The sequence below is a fragment of the Clinocottus analis genome, unplaced genomic scaffold (assembly GCF_023055335.1).
Source record: "Clinocottus analis isolate CAN_PGR_092001 unplaced genomic scaffold, fCliAna1.0.p SCAF_21, whole genome shotgun sequence".
Classification (NCBI taxonomy): Eukaryota; Metazoa; Chordata; class Actinopteri; order Perciformes; family Cottidae; genus Clinocottus; species Clinocottus analis.
The window spans coordinates 1,170,458-1,194,457 of record NW_027175943.1 but is presented as its reverse complement, the minus strand read 5'-3'; the positions used below and the strand labels follow the sequence as shown (position 1 = coordinate 1,194,457).

The window sequence follows — 24,000 nt, the reverse complement described above, 5'->3', positions numbered from 1 at the left end:
CTGGTGTGTTATTGCATCATTACTGTCGGTCCTTTAATGTTGTATCTTGTTAAATCTGTAAAGATGGATCTTGTTTCATAAACTGTTCATGTACTTTTATAGATGTGTATATAGATATCGATGTACTTTGAGAAATGAGGAGCAACCTTTGGTAACATGAATGAATGAGGACACGTTGAGATGTTGTAGAGGTGTGATAATGTACAGCGAGCAGGTCGTTATTGAAAATAACGCCTCTCTCTTATTTGGTACTTCTATTAAACTACTAAATTGTTCAATACAATGTACTTTTACTTATTTAAAATGCATATTTTTGTTGGATAAAGCAGTTCTGGAGCTTTGTGGTCGTCTGTTTCTAAAGAAAAACAACCTGCAACATGTTCAGCGTTGAGAGAAGACCAGCGAGCTGCGACTCCGCCGCTGGTGCGTTCACTGTCGCGCGGTCGTCTGAGCTCCTCGTGTGAAAACGTGAAACTGAGAGCAGGATTCATTTCCCCCCAGTTGGCTCTTCCTCTCGGGGATCGGCGTCCCAGAATCCTCCTGGGTCTCGTTAACGAGGTCATCGGCACGCGGCCGGCTCGGCCCGGCTGAGGCTCGGCCTGGCTTGTTCACGCGGGAAAAATATGTATTCACTATGTTCGTGGAGTTTTGTGTGAAGTTCAACTTTTTAGTTATTTTTTTTCTTTAATACAGAAGAATGAAAAAGACTAAATGTGTTTAGCTAGTTTGCCCACCGGGTGGCAGGTTAGCTTGGTAGCTTTCTCGCTATTTAGCTGGTTTGCACACTCAGTAGCAAGTTAGCTCGGTAGCTTTCTCGCTATCAAGCTAGTTTGCCCACTTGGTAGCGGGTTAGCTTGGTAGCTTTGTCGCTATTTAGCTAGTTTGCCCACTTGGTAGCGGATTAGCTTGGTAGCTTTGTCGCTATTTAGCTAGTTTGCACACTCTGTAGCAAGTTAGTTTGGGTGCTTATTCCCTATCAAGCTAGTTTGTCCACTTGGTAGCGGGTTAGCTTGGTAGCTTACTCACTATCAAGCTAGTTTGTCCACTTGGTAGCGGGTTAGCTTGGTAGCTTACTCGCTATCAAGCTAGTTTGCCCACTCTGGAATGGGTTAGCTTGGTAGCTTTCACGCTATTTAGCTAGTTTGCCCACTCAGTAGCGGGTTAGCTTGGTAGCTTACTCGCTATCAAGCTAGTTTTCCCACTCAGGAATGGGTTAGCTTGGTAGCTAATCATTAACAAAGATTTTAATGACCTCGTTAAACACAAACGGAGACGATATTTTAAAACATATGGTCCCATTCTTAAAAAAAGCTGCATTCTTGCCTCTTCAGCTCAAAAGTTGTGATCAATACTTGTGTGTGGGGAGGATTAAAATGAATAAACGAACAAGTCTTTTGTGAACGGTTAAGACTTCCTGTTTCCTCCTGAGTGTAACGTTGTCTGAACAGTCGCGTGTCGCCTCACCAGGAGCGTCCGTGTGCGTTCATCGCGTTAAATGAGAGATAAATATGCCGGTGGAACGCTGAGCGGCGGCGACGCCTTCACTGACCGTGAACTCTCGGAGGTTTTCACATTTGTGCGTGTCCTCCCCGGGCGGCGGGCCCCTCCTGCACAGCTTGTACTGGAGCCACAGCAGCAGGTACAGGATGGACTTGGGGCTGGGGATGATGTTGAACGGAGGCGGCAGCGTGCCGCCCTCGTCAAAGTAACTCATCCACAGCTTGGTGCGGGCGAACTTCCACTCGATGTCGGCGTGGTCCTGCGGGGCGGAGACCAGAGGCAGCGCTCAAGACATTTACTTCTTGGTTGAAGCAAGTTAAGAAGGAAAAAAAAACATGTTTGCTTTGAAGAATCGCCAAAACTACCCCGTGTTTTTATCGCCAGACGCTGTAAAAACGATTAAAATCTTTAGATGTTCATCTTTACGACGGTCCGTGAACACATCATGTGCGATGAAAGGCAAACGAAACTAAGCGATATTTCATCAAAAACATTTTATTCCGCATGCGTCATTTTAAAATAAGTGGTTTGCTTTAAGTGGTTGAACTCAGAGGAGCGGCTGAAGGTCGGATGAAGGTGAACTGCTTCATATTTATAGACTTAATATGTTTTAATTAAGCAATAAGGAACGAGAGGCCGTACTGTATCGTCAGTAATGTACTGATTAGCTGTACATTATTGCCTCGAATGCTTAAATTTGATTTATTTGCCATTTTTTGTCAAATAAATTATCAAAGAATTTCAGCTTGCCTCTTTTTGCTTTGAATAAATTAATAATAATAATAATAATAATGTATGACATTGTGACGTTATTGTTCTGCACAGAAGACATTGTCGTGGTTGTGTTGTTCTTCTGGTCCTGGTGGTTTTGTCCTAAACGAGGTCAAAAGAGAGAAAGCTGCTCTGGTTCAGAGGGTGAACAGCTGCTCTCAGAGCGCGTTGCTCTGGTTTTAACGGCGTTGCATCAGCTGCCATTGACTTCAAGAGTTTCTTCACACTCAGACGCACTTTTCAGAGTTTTCAACCTTTTGATCTTCGAGCAGTTTCAGGGCTTTTCGTTGTTGTGTTTGTCACATTGTACTCGTTGTTGTCTCGTTATGAACCGTTCTGCTCTTCTATGGAAACAGAACAATAATGAACACAACTCAAAGAATCGCAAATGTTTGTTTTCATTCTAAGTGTTAATTTTGAACTTCGATTGGTGGTTTCATGTGAGACGATGTGTTCAAGGACCCTCTGAAAAGTTGCAAATCCAATAAAAAAGCCTATTTTGTAAAAATGTTTACAATAAACATGCTTTACCGTAAATCATTGGTTTTCATAGTATTTCAATCTCTTGGGTCTATTTTAGTGACGTTCATCAATTTCAGTATTTTATTGTTGTGCTTTTTAGTCAAAATGTGATTTGTATTGTTGCTATTACTTCTTAATCTTTTGTTTTTTTTTGCAGTTTTGCTCCATGAAGCACTTTGGCCTGCACGTTTGTGACGTTTTTATGACTTTATTATTGTTTTCTTTCCATCTGTTCGTCTTTCAAAATAAATTAAGAACACGGAAAACTGGCAGCCATTGAAAAAAAGGATAACTGAGAAAATATTATTTGAGAAAATCTTCAAACTTCTCCTAGAAGTGTTTTTGAACCTGAACCCTGGTCCCCATGTTATTGCTGATGCTGTCAGACAGTTGTAATGACAACATGAGCTGAAACCATCCCCTAGATGATGCACGATGACCAGACACAGAAGCTGGAAGCTCACCGCGATCAGCTGGTAGGAGTTGTTCATCATGGCGATGAGCATGTTGAGCAGCACCACCAGCGAGATGACGTTGTACGTCCCGAACATGGTCGCCCCCACGAACTCGGTGAACTCGTGCCGAGCCTTCACGTTGGTGACGTAGAGGTTCAGCAGCCCGAAGATGGACCAGAACAGAGACTGCAGGGTCTCGAACAGCCTGAGGACACAAGAGAAGGGAGAAGGGAGTTCTTCAGGGGAGCACGAACCGTCTGAACAACGCGTCTGTGGAGAGATGTAAGTTTGGAAAATAAATCAGAAGATCTGTCAGTTGAAGATCCTCAGAATCTTCTTCATCTTTCCCTTTAGAAGCAAACAAAGCACAGCAACTTTTCACTGATTACGTATTGTTCAACGTTAAAGGCGACGGCGAGCATAACTATCATTAAACGTCTTTCTGCGGACGAGCAGACTCATGTTGGAAGACCTCACACTGCTCTCCGATGACGCATCGTTCATATTTTCACAGAGAAAATGTGCCACAGAAAAGCTTCAAATTGGTTACGACTCCGTCAATCTTTTCAGCTTTTGGACGACAGGTTCCCGAAACGCTGCCCAGGAAACGAAGAAAAGTGCTCAGATCCTTCTCGCTGGTAATAAATAAATGTATAAGAGTCAGCTGGTGGAAAACTTAAAAACATATGAGACATGTCTTCGTGCCGTGAAACTAAAAAGTTAAATTCGCTGGAACCGGATCACTGTCGGTGAAATCTGTCTTAATTAAAAGTGATTCACTGGAAAAGCTCCAGTGCCACGTTTTGACCTTTAAAATCATGGAAAAGTAAAATAAATGTCTGCCACCATCAGCACATCTGCTTGTTGTGATGCTCACAGTTATTTTTTCCTTGAACAAACAATCTTACGTCTTTAAAAAGCCGCGTCGTGAGGCGCAGAGGAAGGTATGAGACAGTATCGTCTGCATATCGTCGAATCGTCCAAAAGTCAAACTGCGTTCGATCCTTTTTCTCACCAGATCTAATGCAAGTACTTCCTGTGGTGGTTTTGCTGGAAGCCAATCAGCCGTCTGTCATGTGATCGGCCCACTAGAATAATATTTTAAACTACTTGTCGTTCTTTTTACCAAACGGACCGAAACACTGATGTTTTGTAACGTTTTCATGGCACCGAAATGTCCTGGAATATGTTTTTACTCCGCCCATGTTGCGCACGACACAAAATAAATGCAGTGGTGGGAACCAATACAAACAAATTGTAAGAAAACAATGAGGAACGTTAACAAAAACCTTCCAACTCGACCTCTTTGCTCGACAGAAGCCGTGATGCGAGCAGAGCGGTGAGTCAGCAGAAAGAGCAACAGAGAAAACATATTTTATTCAGATGTCCCAGCGAGCTGCGATGAACATTTTACTCACTAACAAGCTGCAGTTGTGCAAATAGAAGAAGGAGGCAAACAAAACAGACTCCTGCTGCAGACGTCGTACCTTTTAAAACCTTCAGAATAAAAGTCTCTCCTGAAAAAAGCAACATTACACTAAAAATGCTCATATTTCTGACGTATTTCTGGTAAATTCACTATTTAGAGCTAAAAAAAACACAAACCACTGCATGTGACCTGCAGGACGCTGGACCTGAAGCAGCTTCATTACTTCCTGTGCGTTTCCCTCATGTCTCCTGTCATAAAGGTCGTATCGACGCATCGGCGGCGGCTCGCCGCCCGCCGAGAGCGTCTGGAGGCTTCAACATGGCGGCAATCTCCACCACGAGAACCCGGCTGGGACGCGACACGGCGACGCGCAGCCAACAAACGTCCGTTAGTTCGGCTTCAAACGATTTTCACCAACATTGAAGACGCGAAGAGCGGCGACCGCGGTGAAAGTCTCAGGTTCAACCCCACGAGAAATTATGTGACGGAAATCTGTAGATATCCTATAAAAGACCTGATCCACAAATCATATTCTGACAGACATCTTCCTCTTCCTCCTCTTCCTCCTCTCCCTTTACTTCATCTTTCCTCTCTCTGTGTGTAACAGTCACACTTACAGCAGCAGCTTATTGCATTTTTGATGAAGCAACAATTGGCCGAGGCCCGACGTCTACAAGGAGAGAGAGAGAGCTAAAGAGAGAGAGAGAGAGAGAGAGAGAGAGAGATAGAGAGAGAGAGAGAGAGAGAGAGAGAGAGAGAGAGAGAGAGAGAGAGAGAGAGGTTTTGTCTGCAGGGTTTTTATATTTGTGCTGCATAAAATATTCATAGCAGTGTGTGTGTTTTGCAGTACGGTGTGTGAGTGATCACTAAATCAATCAGTTTACAGTGTGTGTGTGTGTGTGTGTGTATGTGTGTGTGTGTACTCAATGTGAGAGAGGTTGAGGGGAGAGAGAGAGAGAATGAATGAAGCAGCCGAGTGTGTCGTCAGGTCTCAGTTATGAAACGAGAACAAAAAGACAGAAAGAAACGGAATAAAGGGATTAAAATTTAATCGATTTCTATGAACTAATTGTTCCTTTGTGCTTCCTTTCCTTCTTCACCTCCTTGTCTCCCTCCTTCTTTGAGTAGAGTCTTCATCAGTACTCGTACTCGAGTACTGATGAAGACTCTTCGTCCTCCAGAAGAGAAGCAGCTGCTTTCAACGTCTGAACTTCTTCACGAGAAGTTTCATCTACTGTTGTTGGAGGGAACAGACTCCTTGTTTCCTTTCCTTTCTTCCTTTTCTCTCCCCTGCTTCACCTCTTGTGTCCTTATCTCCTTTCCTCTCCTCTCCTCACCGCCCAACGCTTCCTCTCTCCTCCTCTCCTTGTCTACCCCTCATCTCCTACATCTTCTCATCGTTCTCTCTCTCCTGTCCTTCAGTTGTATCCTCTCCTTGTTTCCTCTCCTCTCTTTTCACTACCTCCTCTTCATCCCTTTATTCCTTTATTCCTTGTCTCCTCTCTCCTCTCATCTTCTTCTCCACTAAGCCGAGTCATAAACTGCTTCAGCTGATCCTCACAGCCACTCAGTCATTTCACTGTTAGAGCCCTGCAGTCGTGTGGGAGGCAGTGTGTGTGTGTGTGTGTGTGTGTGTGTGTGTGTGTGTGTGTGTCACACTGCGCACAATGATTCTGTGTGAGAAAACAAAAGTGTGTGTTTAGACTTGGCAGCCCCAACAACGTGCAATTTAATCATTCCTATAGTGCTGTGTTGCTTATGAATGTGTGTGTGTGTGTGTGTGTGTGTGTGTGTGTGTGTGTGTGTTCTTGGCACTAGCAGCCTGCTGTGTTACACACTCTGAAGGTCTTTACCCGCCGGGGGGGCGTGGCCAGTGAACATGAAGATTCTTCTTGAGAACTCTGCGACGTCGCTACAATGTTTCAGAGTAAAAGCTTCCAGTGGAAAACAGTGTATCGATGCCTCGGGCTTTTATTGTGAAGGGGACAAACAGCAGGATCTGGTGCTTTCTTTACGTTGTTTTCTATGTTTATAATGTTCGTTCTGGTTGATGTTGATGGAGTGAAAGCTCAGAAAAACCAACCTTTTATTAAAATGTTCACTTTTCGCTGCATATACATAAACTGATAATAAAGATTACAGTTTTTTTAAATAGAATATAGAGTTGTTGTTTTTTTCAATCATATTATTTGTTATGTATTATTATATTATATTTAATGTTTTAGTAGTTATTTTCCCGATATGGCTATTTTTTTTATCCTTTATGAAGTTGTGTTGAGCATCTTTGTTGTTTTCTGTCTCTTTGTGGTCTTTTTAGTGTTTTTTGTGTCTTTGTGGTCATTGTGTTCTCTTCCTGGTAGATTCCAGGTTCTTTTCTCTTTAGTCTCACGTCGTCTCCGTGTCGTCTCTCTAACTTCTTCCTGGCCGATCGCTCAGAGGGATCAGCTCGTGATTCAGATGCAGACTTCACAGTTTCCTCAGAGGCAGAAAGAGAGAGAGACTCAGTGTGAACGAGTAACACATTGACGCTCATGAGAGTGTGTGAAGCTCAGGTGAGCGAGGACGCCGCCGACAGGAAATAACAAAGTGATGTGATAAGTGTGCGTGTGTGTGTGTGTGTGCTGGTTTTCTGGTTCATGGAGCGATACCAAGAGATTTCACCCAATGTTCAGACTTCTGCTCTAAAAATGTAATAAATGAACAAATATGTAATAAGATAATCCTTCATTTGCTTTTTGAAACATTTCTGAGAACTTTTTATACAAAAAGTCATCGTCTAACTGACGTGTGTTGATTCGTCTTCCTCCAGTGATCTCTTCCTCCGCCACAGAGATCTTTATGCTTTCATGGAGAACATTCAACCTTTAATGAGAACACAGTTAAACGTCCCGAGAGCTTCACGCTGATGGAACCGATCCACGATCGATACGACGATTATCTCCAGCAAACAGTCGCCTCATCAATACCCTGACTCTCTCTGCCTCCATCAGCAAGGACACACACACACACACACACACTGCTCTGCGTCTGTGTGTGTGTGTGTGTTTGCACTCCGGCTGACGCAGCAGCTCTGGACACACACTCTTGATTGGATTATCAGACGATGTGTGAGATGAAGTTTTAAATGATTGTTTTCCTCTCTGGACGTCATCGCTGCTGCTGTTAGCAAACTGACTTCATCCGGAGAGCTAAGCCGGTTAAAACCAGTTAAAAGCGGTCAAAACTACTCAAAACCTGTCAAAACCAGTTAAACCTAGTTAAGACTATGGTTTCAAAACCAGTTACAACCAGTCAAAAACAGTGACAACCAGTCAAAACCAGTTACAACCAGTCAAAACCAGTTAAAACTAGTTAAGACCATGGTTTTAAAACCAGTTACAACCAGTCAAAACCAGTTAGAACCAGTCAAAACCAGTTAAAACTAGTTAAGACCATGGTTTTAAAACCAGTTACAACCAGTCAAAAACAGTGACAACCAGTCAAAACCAGTTACAACCAGTCAAAACCAGTTAAAACTAGTTAGGACCATGGTTTTAAAACCAGTTACAACCAGTCAAAACCAGTTAGAACCAGTCAAAACCAGTTAAAACTAGTTAAGACCATTGTTTAAAAACCAGTTAGAACCAGTTAAAACCAGTTAGAACCAGTCGAAACTGTACAGACGTTTTATAAGTGTCACTTCTTGTCGCTCTTATCTTTCCTCCTGTTATTATTTATATTATACCCACACACACACACACACACACACACACACACACACACACACACACACACACACACACTTAAAGACCATCCTCCTGGTATCTCCCGCGAGGCGGCACTCACGTGGAGAAGGCGTTGTTCTGCCTCTCGCAGCGGATGCCCTTGCAGTTGTTGGGCTCTTCGGAGGCTTTGGTCTCGTAGTAGAAGTACAGCTGGTTCAGCCCGTTGGCGAACGCCAGCAGGACCTGAGGAGGGAACGCACAGCGTCACGTCTCACTTCCTGATCCTCCCTCGGCTCCTCCGAGGCCGGGGTGTGTTTCGGCGTCAATGCGCTTGAAAGTCAGCGAGATGGATCGCGGGCCTCCAGAGAGGTTCTCATGGTCCCCTGAGGAGAACCTAATGAGCTCTGGGTGTCGTGGAGGAAGCCCGCTGTGTCCTTCTGGCGCCGATGAAGGACGCCCTCGCTCACCTGTCAATCACCTCGTAGCCCCGCCCCCTAAAGCGTCCCCTGCTTTAAGCTCTGTCTGACTCTAAAAGAACATAATGTACTGAATGAACATCAGGCTGTATAGAAGAAGACTAGAAACTAGAGAGAGACATAAACTCATGTTTACAATGTTTACTGAGGGAATACATCAAGACAGAAGTAGAGTCACTGATATAGACTTCTATACAACCAGAGGAGTCGCCCCCTGGTGGTCAGGAGAGAGAATGCAGCTTTAACACATGCAGCATAGACTTCTATACAACCAGAGGAGTCGCCTCCTGGTGGTCAGGAGAGAGAATGCAGCTTCAACACATGAAGCGCAGACTTCTATACAACCAGAGGAGTCGCCCCCTGGTGGTCAGGAGAGAGAATGCAGCTTTAACACATGAAGCGCAGACTTCTATACAACCAGAGGAGTCGCCCCCTGGTGGTCAGGAGAGAGAATGCAGCTTCAACACATGAAGCATAGACTTCTATACAACCAGAGGAGGAGCTCGGTCTCACCAGACAGTAGATGAAGAGGAACTTGAGGATGTCCAGCAGCATCCTCCCCAGAGAGATCTGCAGGGGTCCGAGGTGAGAGTTGGCGGTGAAGAGCGAGATGAGTCTGAGCGAGCTGAAGATGTTGGCGATGGCGAACAGCGCCTCGGCGATCAGCGTCGGGTGCCACATCTCCCACTCCTCCCGGGGACGAGAGGAGTTGTACTGGAGAGAGGAGAGAGAGGCGAGGAGGGAGGCGCACTTGAGTTTGCAGAAGAAGAGGACGGCGGCCATTTTCTTTCTCTCTAAGGGTGGAGAGCACGGTCTGCTCAACATTGACACACAGATACTTCAACCCAACACAAGATCTCTTCAGGTGCTATTGTGGTAAAGGTAAATGGAATATTTAATAAACCCACAGTGGAAGTTTATTTTGAAATTACATCGTAAATGTAACGAGCAGAAACTGCACGTTTCCTGTGACCACGGAAGTTTATTTTGAAAATACAACGCATTCTTTGAACGCAGAGGTTTATTTTAAAAATACATTATAGTATAAAGTAGAAACTGTACGTTTCCTGCAAAGACGGGAGTTTATTTTGAAAAGACAATGCTTTTTTTTTAACATGTAGGTTTATTTTGAAAAGTAAATGTTCCCTTTGAACATGGAAGTTTATTTTGAAAATAAATCTAGCCCAAACTGCACGTTTTCTGAGAACACAGAAAGTTTCACAGAGGTTCCTGCGTCCAGCTGCTGCTTGTCTGTGTGTGTATCTGTGTGTGTGTGTGTGTAGGTGTGTGTGTGTGTGTGCGTGTTACTGAATGCATGTAAGGATACAGTTGTGTGTTTGTGCGTACTTTATATCTGTACGTGTGTACAGGACCTGAGTAGGAGGGCCACCCGCCATCATCAGTGACTCACAGCTGCTGCAGATGGCCCGGCCGTCTGGCGTGTGTGTGTGTGTGTGTGTGTGTGTGTGTGTGTGTGTGCTTAATAAACACATAGATCTTATATGTCTGCATATTCACATTAAAGATGAAAGCTGTGCTGTGAAACCCAGAGAACTGTTATCGCATCCGAGTGAAAACTCTCCGTCTCGTTTATTGGCCCGCCTTATTTTTCCCCCTGAAGGTCAAAGGTCAGAGGTCAGAGGTCGGCCTCTACCTTGACGTAGGCCACGATCTTCAGCGATATGGTGGCCAGGTAGAGCGAGTTCATGGCGAAGTCCATCAGGTTCCACCAGTCGTGGATGTACTCTGTGAAGCCGCCGTCCCACATCTCCTTGATCTCTGCCCAGATGAAGCCTGGAGACACACACACACACACACACACACACACACACACGTTGATATCATGGGCTTTCAGTCCGCTCTGTTTATTTCGGTGAGTATTCTGCATATTCAGCTTCGGGCGGTTTGTTTGTTCTTCAGACAAAAGTCTGTTTTATTCTAAAAAATTCAGTTATTTTTTTATTGTTTTGTGTTGTTTTGTGTTGTTTTGTGTTGTGTTGCTTCTGCTCTTCTTGAGTGCGAATAAAGTTGTGATGGAAAAAAAACCCTCCTGACCATAAAGTCAGCGTAGTTTTCCTGATATTTTAGTTTGTTGTATTGAACAGTTTCATCTTCAGCTCCATCGACGTTGTGATGATGAAGCGCGTCAACACAAACAACAATAATAACTTTATTCAGACAGCAGCTTCAAAACCACGTTTACAAAGTTCTCTACAGAGAAGCAGAGACACAAAAGTACCATGAAGCAAAGAATACGACAAAACATCAAATACACAACACGAGCAAATGGAAAAGAAAACAAACAAATGAAATAAACACAAACATGGAAAAAAAATAACTGCAAGAAATATATAAAATATATAAGAGTACACAAAGGACATAAAGACATGAAAGGACGGAAAAGACATACAAATAGTGATAAAGGACGTAAAAATACATAAAATGACGTAAAAACACAAAATGACGTAAAAAAAAATTAAATACATAGAATGACGTAAAAAAACATGAAATGACGTAAAAAACATAAAATGACGGAAAAAACATGAAATGACGTAAAAAACATGAAATTACGTAAAAAAACATAAAATGACGTAAAAAACATAAAATGACGTAAAAAACATGAAGCGGCGTAAAACACATGTTCTATGTCGACAACAAAATGAAATCTGCATGTATTTCATCTTTGTGCTTTCTGTTGTGTGATTGTTTGTAATGAAGGAGGTTGTGTTGAACTATTTAAGGACCAATGCATCGCGTGTGTTTCTTCTATGAGCGGCCGACGCACAACGTTGTGTTGTCAAAAGCGTTTTTGTAGCCGAGTTTCAAAGAGAGGAAGAGACGACGAAGAGGAGCAGATGGTTTCTCTCCTGCTCGTGATCCTGGTTATGGTTTTAGAAATCATGTCATCTCAGAGAGAGAATATGGAGATGCAATCACTCACTTTCACACCCACACACACACATTCCACCCACACAACCCACACACACACACACACACACACACTTGTAGATGCACTCAGAGTCATTAGAAGCAATAAAAGTAAAAAATTAACGGATAAAGCACGAGATTTCTTCTTTTTTTAAGATTATTTATAAATATTTCTTTTCTCTTTTTGAAGCATAGACTTCTATACAACCAGAGGAGTCGCCCCCTGGTGGTCAGGAGAGAGAATGCAGCTTTAACACATGAAGCATAGACTTCTATACAACCAGAGGAGTCGCCCCCTGGTGGCCAGGAGAGAGAATGCAGCTTCAACACATGAAGCATAGACTTCTATACAACCAGAGGAGTCGCCCCCTGGTGGTCAGGAGAGAGAATGCAGCTTTAACACATGAAGCATAGACTTCTATACAACCAGAGGAGTCGCCCCCTGGTGGTCAGGAGAGAGAATGCAGCTTTAACACATGAAGCATAGACTTCTATACAACCAGAGGAGTCGCCCCCTGGTGGTCAGCAGAGAGAATGCAGCTTCGACACACGCAGCACAGGCTTCTATACAACCCCGGCATACGTACCCAGCACCCAGGGCAGGATCATCCACTCCACCAGCGTGGGTGGGGGTCCCTGCATGTGCAGGTTGGTGCGGGCGATGTGCTGCGAGGCGAGCAGCAGCAGGAACAGGAAGGTCAGGTAGGACGCCGTGTGGCAGATGAACTTGATGAAGGGCTTCTTCACGAAGCGGCCCAGCCCGCTCTTCGGCGCCAGCAGGTAGATCTGGCGAGGAAGACGAGGAAGACGAAGACATTAGAGACACCGGACGAGCGAGGTCCCTCACCGAGCCGCTGGAAGGTGCGCTTGATCGCGTTCACCCTCGGCTCAGCCGCCACCTCGTATTGTCATGAAGCATTGCTGTTGTTGTTGTTGTTGTTGTTGTTGTTGTTGCTGTTGTTGTTGTTGTTGTTGTTGTTGTTGTTGTTGTTGTTGTTGCTGCCTCCGAGTCACGCCACAGAGGCTTTCGAGCACTTTCTTTACAGAATTAAAACCTTAATAACTTAATCACATTAAGTGAATTGATAAACGCTCTCTTGTCCCGCGCTCTCTGTGAGTCCTTGAACGCACCACGAGAGAAGAGAGGACGACGTCGGATTAAACCCCAAAAAATGACAAGAAACCTAGAAGAGTTTAAGAGTTTAAGAGTTTAAGAGTTTAAAACATCTTTTACTTCCTAATTTAAGAAAGATGTCAAAAAAACGTAACAGCCGTGAACTTTAAAATGACGTTTAATTAGGTAAGCTGACTTTAGGATGTACTTAAACACTAAATACATCATAAATACAACGTGTACTCGAGGTACATTTCTGCTACTTTATACTTCACAATACTACAAAACAGTTTTACTACAATCCATCATGAAATACTAAAATACTTTCACGATAATTCAGTTTGAGATCGATTCATCCTAAAATCTTTGCGGCTCAATTTAGTAGAAAGAAAAACATTATCGTCCGGACAACAACAACAACAACAACAACAACAACACCACCACCAACAACAACAACAACAACAACAACAACACCACCGTCACCACCAACAACAACAACAACAACAACAACAACAACAACAACAACAACAACAACAACAACAACAACACCGGTGGCTTTAAGTCAACAAACTGCGTTCATCTCTGGAAACAAATTCACTTTTAGTTCATTTAATGATCGAGCAGAAGCCGTCTGCTTCCTGTTTTAAAGACAACAACAACAACAACAACGCTGTTGGTTTTTAGGTCAGCTGTTGTTGTTGTCGTGCAGCCGTTTCCTAGCAACAGACAGTTTGGCTCCACAACAAATTCACTTTGAGGGAAGAGACGACGAGTCCTCTCTCTCCTCGCTCTGTCGCTCCATCTTCACCCTGACTTTGTCCTCCATCTTTTCACTTTTCCTTTATTCTCTCTTTTCTCCCTCCTTTTCTCATTTCATTCCTCCTTCAACTCCTTTCCTTGCTCCATCCTTTCCTCCATCCTCAGCCCCTTGCTTCCTCACACACTTCCTCCCTCCTCATATCCTCACGTCTTGACGTTGTTCCTGTTCGATTTTCTTTACCTCTACTTACTTTTCTCCACCTTCGTCCTTCCCTCCCTCCTCCCTCTCTCCCTCCCTCCTCCCTCCCTCCCTCCCCTCCCTCCCTCCTTCCTCCCTCCTTCCCCCCCCCCCCCCCCCCCCCCCCCCCCCCCTCACCAGTGAGAAGAAGGGGAAGAGCAGTCCGATGATGAAGCACGTGACCAGCTTGACGGCCCAGTGTCGTCTCCTCCATCCGGGGAAACCGTCGTACCACAAAGTGGCTAAAAGCTGCTGGCAGTTAGGCTGAGCCACGAACTGAGAGAGAGAGAGAGAGAGAGAGAGAGAGAGAGAGAGAGAGAGAGAGAGAGAGAGAGAGAGAGAGAGAGAGAGAGAGAGAGAGAACGAGGGAGAGAGAGAGAGAGAGAGAGAGAGAGAGAGAGAGAGAGAGAGAGAGAGAGAGAGAGAGAGAGAACGAGGGAGAGAGAGAGAGAGAGAGAGAGAGAGAGAGAGAGAGAGAGAGAGAGAACATTTAGGGTTATGAGGGAATGAAGGAAGAGGAAGTGACTCTGAGTTCATCTCTTCACTTCCTGTCTGATGAAAGCTGAACATCTCTCTGAAGCTTTCAGGAGACGTCTGACTTCCTTCCTCCTCTTCCTCCTCCTCTTCCTCCTCTTCCTCCTCTTCTTCAGAAATGAGCTGCTGTTCACTTCCTGTTTCATGTTTCATTTGATATCAAATCAAAGTCTCCTGTTCGACATCTGAGAGAATCTGATCTGAAACGTCTCCTGAAGTCTCTCACAGTTCATCCTCTCTTCCCTTAACATGAACAAATATACTAAACACTTCTTACTTAAAAGAGCTTTTATTCTGAAATCCACATCTGAAGCAGCAGATCAGCACATCGAGAAAGATGCAACATCGTAAGTGAAAGCAAAGCTTGGAAATGCTCACGACATGCACACAAGGTCCTTAAAGCTCCCAAAAGATCCTTAAAAGATGCTTAAATGGCCTTAAAGGTCATTAAAGTCCTTAAAAGATCATCAACGGTCCCAAAAGATCCTCAAAGGTCTATTAAATACCCCAAAAGGTCTCATAAAAGGCCTGTGAAGCTTCCTTTAAGGTCCCCAAATGTCTATTTGTCCCAAAAGGTCATTATAAGGTTCAAAAGGTTCCCTTAAGGTCATTGAAGGCCCTTAAAATGTCCTTAAAAGATTCATAAACGTCCTTCAAGGTCCTAAAAGGTATTTGAAAGATTCAATAAAGGTCCTTAAAGGTCTTCGAAAGGGCCCAAAAGATCCTCCAAGGTCCCAGAAGGTCATTAAGGGTCACAGAAGGTCATGAAAGGTCACAGAAGGTCACCATTAACATCTCATTACAGCTCGTCCCTCTGACAGCCGACCCTCCAGATGTCAAGTCATGTTATGTTAAGCATTGTACTGCAGGTTACCTACCTCACACACACACACACACACACACACACACACACACACACACACACACACACACACACACACTCCCAAACAAGCGGCGCATGGAATGAGGCATGAATAACACCCCTCGGCTGCAGGAGACGAGCTGCCAGCAGCTTCGGGTTCTTCACCTGCAGCTGTCAATCAAACGCTGACGCTGCGTTCAGGGAACATGAACATTTGGTGGCGGCTGCACATTTCAACACTTCCTTGTTTCCTGACGAGTGTGGGCTGGTTTTTATAAATAATTGATCCTGGCACATTCATTTTTCATTTTGGACAGAACATGATGATGGTGATGATGATGATGATGATGATGATGATGATGATATCTCTGAGTGGGATTATTTTTCATGTTTTTACCATCACAACATCTGAAGCAGCTTCTTGACTCTGAAGCTTTTCGTCTGAACGTGTGAAGTCTCACGTTAGCTGCTAACGTCTGACACCCTTTCAAAATAAAACTCACAATAAACAACGAAGGTTCAGGAAAAGATCCTGAAATACTAGTTACATAAAGGAAAAGTACAATAACACGTTTGATGAAAAGATTGTGGTTACAAGAAGGAAAAGATGGTGAAATATTTTAATAATAATACGTTTAGTAAAGAGTTTCTAAACTATTTAGTTAAGTTTAGTAAGTCAAGTTAAGTTAAAAGATTGTGAAATATTTAATTTGGTTTCATAAAAACTTTGTGAAATATGTAGTTGCATCAGGAAAAGATGTAAAACACAAACTGAGCAGCTGAAACATCAGAGCTCATCCAGATGAACAGTTTAAGTAACTTAATAATAATAATAATAATAATAATAATAATAAAAATAATAATAATCAAGTTAAAGGTGATCTGAGTGATAATAATACAATAAAAACTAGAAATACATAAATAATCATAATCAGTTTGATCCAAATCGTTCTCAGAGAAACCAGACGAGAGGCGTCGCTGCAGGTTTATTACACAACAGTGTGTGTGTGTGTGTGTGTGTGTGTGTGTGTGTGTGTGTGTGTGTGTGTGTGTGTGTGAAACAATGAATGAGATGTTGTGTTTTTATCTTTGTTAGCACGGGAGGGTTTTTACTCTCAGTTTAATCATCTCACACCTCCAACACACACACACACACACACACACACACACACACACACACACACACACACACACACACACACACACACAGGATTTAATTATATGGATGACACGATAGAAGCAGGAAAGAGGAGAAAATGGAAGAAGGGAGGAGGTGAAGTGTTAGAAGTCAAACCAAGGTGGCTGCTCCTTCCTCTTCTTCCTCCTCTCCCTCCTCTTCCTCCTCTTCCTCTTCTTCCTTTTCTTCAACTCCTCTTTCGCTCATCCTCCTCTCATCCTCTCTTCCCTCCGTCCGTCTGCCTCTCTCCTCTCATCCTAGTTTCCCTTCCTTCTCTCCTCTCCTCACTTTTCCCTCCTTCCATCCCGCAGCTCCGGTTTGGTTTTCCTGTTGCTATGGCAGCAGTATGCTAATGAGGGAGTTGTTCTCGGGGCTCCTTCCTCTCCTTCCTCTCCTCCGTCTCCTTCGTCTCCTCCGTCTCCTTCCTCTCCTCCGTCTCCTCCATCTCCTTCCTCTCCTTCCTCTCCTTCCTCTCCTTCCTCTCCTTCGTCTCCTCCGTCTCCTCCGTTTCCTTCCTCTCCTTCCTCTCCTCCGTCTCCTTCCTCTCCGTCCTCTCCTCCGTCTCCTTCCTCTCCTTCCTCTCCTTCCTCTCCTTCCTCTCCTTCCTCTCCTCCGTCTCCATCCTTCCTACGAACCAGTCTGAGAAGTAATACTATAATACATATAATACATAAAATACATAAAATACTTCTAAATGTATATAAATATAACGTAACCTTTAGTTGTGAGACGAGCTTCCAGACACCAAAAAGAGACTGTGATGTCATCAAGAAGTTATAATAAGTGATGTCATCAATGAGTGATGTCATCAATAAGTGATGTCATCAATGAGTGATGTCATCAATGAGTGATGTCATCAATAAGTGATGTCATCACATCGGCAGCATGTTAACATTTAGATTCACTCAGAGACTCAAAAACTCAAAGTGTGTCGACATCTTTATGTATTTATTCATTTTCTCTCTCTCTCTCTCTCTCTCTCTCTCTCTCTCTCTCTCTCTCTCTCTCTCTCTCTCTCTCTCTCTCTCTCTCTCTCTCTCTCTAACAGGCGGGTCAGTGATGTGAGAACTGCGGAGGATAAAGTCTTAATCTCAGAGAGCCTGCAGCACAAACACACACACACACACACACACACACACACACACACACACACACACACACACACACACACACACACACACACACACACACACTCTACTTGTACACTGCTGGTCAGGGAGCGAAAAGGTACAAACAAGGGAACAAAGGAACGAATGTATCCTGAGTTTTACAGCAGGAACCATCATCATCATCATCATCATCATCATCATCATCATCATCATCATCATCATCATCATCATCATCATCAGGTTGGTCGATGTCGATGTACAGTAGTAAATACTTATGTTACTAGTACTATACGCATGTTTACGTGTACAGCAGTTATGTGTTTGTGTACTTTACAGAAAGTAATAAATAACGTGTGACGACAAGAGAGGAAGTTATGAACACTGTGTGTGTGTGTGTGTGTGTGTGTGTATGTGTGTGTGTGTGTGTGTGTGTGTGTGTGTGAGTCCTCTAATTGAAGACATTTGTTGATGGATTAATTAAAGCAATAATTAATTTGAATGTGGTGAATAAAACATGAATGGCAACACATCATTCAGTTAGTGCTGCGGATTATTGAACTACACACACACACACACACACACATACACACACACACACACACACACACACACGTCAGTACACACACACACTGCATCTATTATTGAGACTACTGTTAATGTATAATTCAGCAGGACTGCAGGTATCACAGGCCACAGACAGAAGAGGACTTCTAAATGATTCACACACACACACACACACACACACACACACACACACACACACACACACACACACACACACATGAATGTTTCAGGGGGTTTATCCCGGGTTAAACTGAGGTTAAACGGTGAAAACGAGAGAAGAGGTTTTGCTAAACGACCACTTTAAACTGAGAGGAAACAACAAGGAGAGGAGAAGGAAGCAGGAAAGAAGGAGACGAGGGAAGGGAAGGAAAGGAAACAGAGGGAGACGACAGAAGGAAAGGAAACACAGAAGGAAGAAACTAAAGAATGATGATAGTTTATAGTTCATGTTCTCCTCCCTCGTCTCCTTCTCTCCTCGCTTCCTTCAGCCGTCCATCCTTCATCTCCTCGTCACCTTTGACCTTCACATCAGCTGATCGTTACACGCCCTGCAGCACGGCTGTGTGTGTGTGTGTGTGTGTGTGTGTGTGTGTGTGTGTGTGTGTGTGTGTGTGTGTGTGTGTCTGGCCTCAGTGCTAATAAACATCAATATAAACCCATGTGAAGCTCCGGGTGCTAACGTAGCTTAGCATAAAGACAGAACCCCAAACACACAAACATCCTGATGTTCACTTCTTTCCTCTTCTTCTTCAGTTTCTGTCTCTTGCTCTCTTCTTTTCCTACCTCCTCCCTCCTCTCTCCTCTGTCCTACCTCCTCCCTCCTCTCTCCTTCTTCCTCCCCCGTCTGCTGCGCCTCAAAATAACTCCGCCCACTCTCTCTTTTTTAATATCCCTCTCTTCTCCCTCTCCGTCTCTCTTTGATTGCTGTCATTCATCAGGATGTCACGAACTTCACAAACATCCAAACAGCTCGCTCTGTTTTCTCTCTCTCTCTCTCTCTCTCTCTCTCTCTCTCTCTCTCTCTCTCTCTCTCTCTCTCTCTCTCTCTCCTCTCCTTCCTGTATTTCCTCCCCCCTTCTTCCCAGCGTCTCCATCTTTCTCTCCGCAGGTTTTCCTACTAAAGCGAGACGCAGGAAATAAAAGAGAGATCTTTTCCTCCGCCCCGCTGCTCGTGACTCACTCCTTCTTTTGTGCCTCCATTCCTGTTTCCAACCTCTTTTTCTTTTCTTCTCGTCCTCCCTCCATCCACCCGTCTGTCTGTCCGTGTGTGTGTGTGTGTGTGTGTGTGTGTGTGTGTGTGTGTGTTTCAGCTGAGTCAGCTTCCTGTCCGTCACAAATAAAAAACGTCAGCAACAAAGATTTGGAGTGTTTTGGTTTCTTGCTTCTACTTCAGCGTCATGATGCTTAAAACACACGTGTGCACGTGTTCTGCACATGTATGAGCAGCACAACATGTGAGGCTCCGTGTCGTGGACGCGTGAGCTGGTCTGAGTTGTGTAATCTCTTTTAAAACCAGTGAGCGCCGTGACGGAGCAGCAACTTAATCGCTTCGTCCGTCTTTCCATTCGCGTGAAAAAATGTCGACGTCGTCATTTTTCAGCGTTGATCATTTTTTGCACGGAGAGATTATTCTGCGTTCATGAAGCAGCAGATTACAGCTGCTGATGAGCAGCGACGGGACGAGAGGCGCTGTAGCGCCGCACGATGCTGCACGATGCTGCACGATGCTGCACGATGCTGCACAATGCTGCACGATGCTGCACGATGCCGCACGACGCTGCACGATGCTGCACGATGCTACACGATGCTGCACGACGCTACACGATGCTGCACGATGCTGCACGATGCTGCACGATGCTGCACGATGCTACACGATGCTGCACGATGCTGCACGATGCTGCATGACGCCGCACGATGCTGCACGATGCTACACGATGCTGTACGACGCTGCACGATGCTGCACGATGCTGCACGATGCTACACGATGCCGCACGACGCTGCACGACGCTGCACGATGCTGCACGATGCTGCACGATGCTACACGATGCTGTACGACGCTGCACGATGCTGCACGATGCTGCACGATGCTACACGATGCCGCATGACGCTGCACGACGCTGCACGATGCTGTACGACGCTGCACGATGCTGCACGATGCTGCACGATGCTACACGACGCTGTGCTCGCTGTAAGGAGCTGCTGGTTAGTTCACGATCAGTCTGACCCGACACGTAGCTACGCAACCACGTAGCCATGCAGCCACACATCTCTGCAGCTCTGCATCTCTGCATCTCTGCATCTCTGCAGCTCTGCATCTCTGCAGCTCTGCAGCTCTGCAGCTCTGCAGCTCTGCAGCTCTGCAGCTCTGCGGCTAGCGCTCGCCAGCTATCTGCTCAAATCCGGCTGATGTCAGCAGGAGGAAGTGAGTCTGTGTGGACTCTTCTGCTGAAACCGACCACATGGACACGCTCGACTTAGTGTCTTTAATTATTCACGCTCATGAAGACCTAAAAATATGAAAGCCAGTCAAAAAGTCGTCCATTCAAAATGTTAAAAAGAATCAAAGCACTAGTGAGAGGAAAAGAAGTGAAGATCGATTCAAGGACTCGGACCAAGGCAGACTTGTTCAATGTGATGGATTACAAGTCAGCTGGTCGGCTTACAAACAACACCTGAAGGAATTCAAGTCAATATGCAAAATCCCTGTGAACGCTTTTGCAGTAAAAGTTAAATATCGAGTGTTAAACCTGATTTCTCCTTATTGAACAATAAGTCAATGAGTCAAGTGAGTGATGAGACTCACGAGCTCATGAGAAGCAACACTTTGAAGTCTGACTAGCAACACACTCGTTGGCAGCTAACATGAAGGCGTTTGAGCTACACTGTAAAAAATGAGCATTGGGGAAAAGTATATTATAACTTAATCCAGTAATATTGTCAAATTTAGTTGTTTTGACGAGAAATTTGTTGCAGATCATCCGGGAATTATGAAGAAATGTCAGAAAAGCAGCATGTTGGAGGAGAAACGAAGGTCAGACCGCTGGTGTTTTATTGTGAAATCCAAAATATTGGGGTTGTTTCACCAGATTGAACTCGTTATGTAACCGCCGCTGTATTATAGATGGAGACTCAGCGCCTCCCTCCCTCTCTCCTTCCCTCCCTCCCTCCCTCCTCTCTCCCTCCCTCCCTCCTCTCTCCCTCCCTCCCTCCTTCCCTCCCTCCCTCCTCTCTCTTGTTCCTCTGCAGCAGCAAAAAGAGGAAAGTGAATAAATTGGGCTTGTTTTTGGAGCGTCGCCCGGCTCTCCCTCTTCCTCTGTCGGATTAACAAACGCTCTCTCGCACACCGGCAACACTTCACCGCGCCAACAACACGCACAGGGGAAAAACTGATTCACGGTTTCTCCCTCCATCCATCTTTTCCTCCCTCCTTCCCTCTCCGGAGCTGCCTCCATCGCGTCGACCCTTCCTTTCCTCGTCTCCTCCTTCCTCTAGGACATGTCTCACTTCCTCTCCTCGCTGCTCGAAGCCAAACGAGTCGAGAAGCCGTTTGCTGGCTCGCGGCTCCAGACGGGCGTCAATCAGCAACTTGTCTCCGTTTGAACTCTTGGGTTCATCGTCACATCGGATCTCCTGCTTCGCTTCCTTCAGTTCGTTTCCTTCCTGTCTCCTCTGTGAGGCGACAGCTCTTCAGATATGAAATAAACGACTGGAAATCACAAAAGAAGCTTTTAGCGACGAGGAAGAAGGAGGTCGATTGAGCCTCGGCCTCAACGTGTGACGCTCAGTGTAACGTTTAATCCATACGTCATGATGCATCCCGTGAGCCTGATAACACAAATGACAATCAAACATGAACTCAACAGGAGTGTTGGGAGTAAAATCAATCAATAATGTCAATACCGATCTTTAAACATCCACTGGAGGTCCATCACACCCATCATCCTGCTACAAGTCAGCCACACTGATCAAATATTGACTTATTCGGGTCAGACGAGGATCAATACGGGATTAGGTAACGATCTGGCAGAGGGCTGGTTGGGATTGGGACGGAATAGGATTGGGTTGGGGCCAGGATCGGGTTGAGATCCGGTTGGGATCGGGCCAAGGCGGACACAGGAGAGGAAGGATTGGTCTGGAATAAGACTAGGCTTAAACCAGGACCCAGCTCGTGTCGGGACGGGATCAGTTAATGATGTCTGGTTTGGATTGGGCCACCATGAGATTAGGATTAGACCAGGATCGGGCTAAGATTTAGCCAGGATTGTGTAAGGATGGGTCCAGAATAGGATCAGGTTAAACACAGGACCCGGCTAGTAAACCAGAATTAGTTAATTCTCTGGCCAAGGCCAGACTAGGATCCGGAATAATTAGGTCCAGGCCTCGGACCCGGCTGCTCATGGGCCAAACATCCCGTTATGATCTGGTCAGAACTGAACCAGGAGGATCCAGATGAGATGCGATCAGGTTTAGAGACGAGATACCTGAAGTCAAACTCTCCAGCTCAACGCAGACCAAACCAAAACCATGAGTTTGACCATCGCCCCAAAAGGTCCAGAGATGCATTTTAATGGTCGTCTGCGTCCTCATCCCTCCGTCTCTTCATCATCCTCCTGCAGCTCTGATCAGCTGCCGTCACAGCGCGGCGTGTCTCAGTTTCACTCAATGAGACGACATTTAGCATACGTGTGTGTGTGTGTGTGTGTGTGTGTGTGTGTGTGTGTGTGTGTTTAAGCATGCGTTGCGCTGGCCTCAGTGCTAATAAACACCGATGATCCGTGAAGGCAGAGTTCACATTTAAATGGCAGCCCTTAATTCCAAAAGAAGTGTGATCGCAGCAGAAACACCACGGAGAGGTCACGGCGAGGTCACGGAGAGGTCACGGCGAGGTCACGGCGAGGTCACGGCGAGGTCACGGCGAGGTCACGGCGAGGTCACGGTCTTTGCTCTCAATAAAAAAAAATGCTCTGAAAAAAAAATTGCTCCCTCTAAAAAAACAAAAAGCTCTCAAAAAAATATACACTCTCAAAAAAAAAAAAAAAAAAGGGCAATTTTTTTAGAGCAAATTCTATTTTTTTTTTTTTTTAAATTTAGAGCAATTTTTTCATTGAGAGCAAAGATTTGTAGATAATTTACTTATAAAATAAAAATTTGCTTGTGTAAAAAAAGACACAAATCTACCTTCATATTTGGCCGTCGCCATCTTGGATTTTTTTGCAACATTATAATTGTTTAGTTATGTCTTAATTATTGTTTCTGTTTATCTTTGTATGAACTTTTCACCCGAGTCAAAGTCTTTATATGCACTTTAATTCACTTTGACTCCCAACCTCCTCTCCTCTCCTTCCCTCAGTGTTCTTCACTTCCTCCTCTCCCCTCCTTCCCTCAGTGTTCTTCACTTCCTCCTCTCCTTCCCTCAGTGTTCTTCACTTCCTCCTCTCCTTCCCTCAGTGTTCTTCACTTCCTCCCCTCCTTCCCTCAGTGTTCTTCACTTCCTCCTCTCCTTTCCTCAGTGTTCTTCACTTCCTCCTCTCCTCTCCTTCCCTCAGTGTTCTTCACTTCCTCCTCTCCTCTCCTTCCCTCAGTGTTCTTCACTTCCTCCTGTGTCTCTCCATCCCTCCGTTCACACTTCTCCCTCTCGCGCTTGTTTATCACAACGACCCAGAATGCACTGCAGCGGTGTTGTGAAAGATACCGTCACTCTTGTGCCAGCCAGCTGGACATAGTTCAGTACTTCCTGTGTGTCAAACAGCCAATCACAGAGTTTATTTGGGCTCCAGCGGTGCTCGGCATGATGGGTAACCCGTGGTGTGTGTGTGTGTGTCTGTGTGTGTGTAATTTACCTACTGAGTTGTAACCAA

The 24,000-nt window shown here is 44.9% G+C and overlaps 1 protein-coding gene across 1 annotated transcript in view; it reads right to left on the bottom strand.

The window, feature by feature from the left end:
* The window catches only part of trpc5a (transient receptor potential cation channel, subfamily C, member 5a), a 46,744-nt gene that overhangs the window by 8,685 nt on the left and 14,059 nt on the right, over nucleotides 1–24,000 (bottom strand). Inside the window, exons 8-14 of the mRNA XM_068587386.1 lie at nucleotides 14,035–14,172; nucleotides 12,373–12,571; nucleotides 10,512–10,651; nucleotides 9,371–9,571; nucleotides 8,503–8,624; nucleotides 3,258–3,453; nucleotides 1,550–1,759 (exon numbers count right to left, since the gene is read on the bottom strand). Of these exons, the coding sequence (XP_068443487.1) occupies nucleotides 1,550–1,759; nucleotides 3,258–3,453; nucleotides 8,503–8,624; nucleotides 9,371–9,571; nucleotides 10,512–10,651; nucleotides 12,373–12,571; nucleotides 14,035–14,172 (1,206 nt within the window). The remainder of the gene's footprint in view (nucleotides 1–1,549; nucleotides 1,760–3,257; nucleotides 3,454–8,502; nucleotides 8,625–9,370; nucleotides 9,572–10,511; nucleotides 10,652–12,372; nucleotides 12,572–14,034; nucleotides 14,173–24,000) is intronic.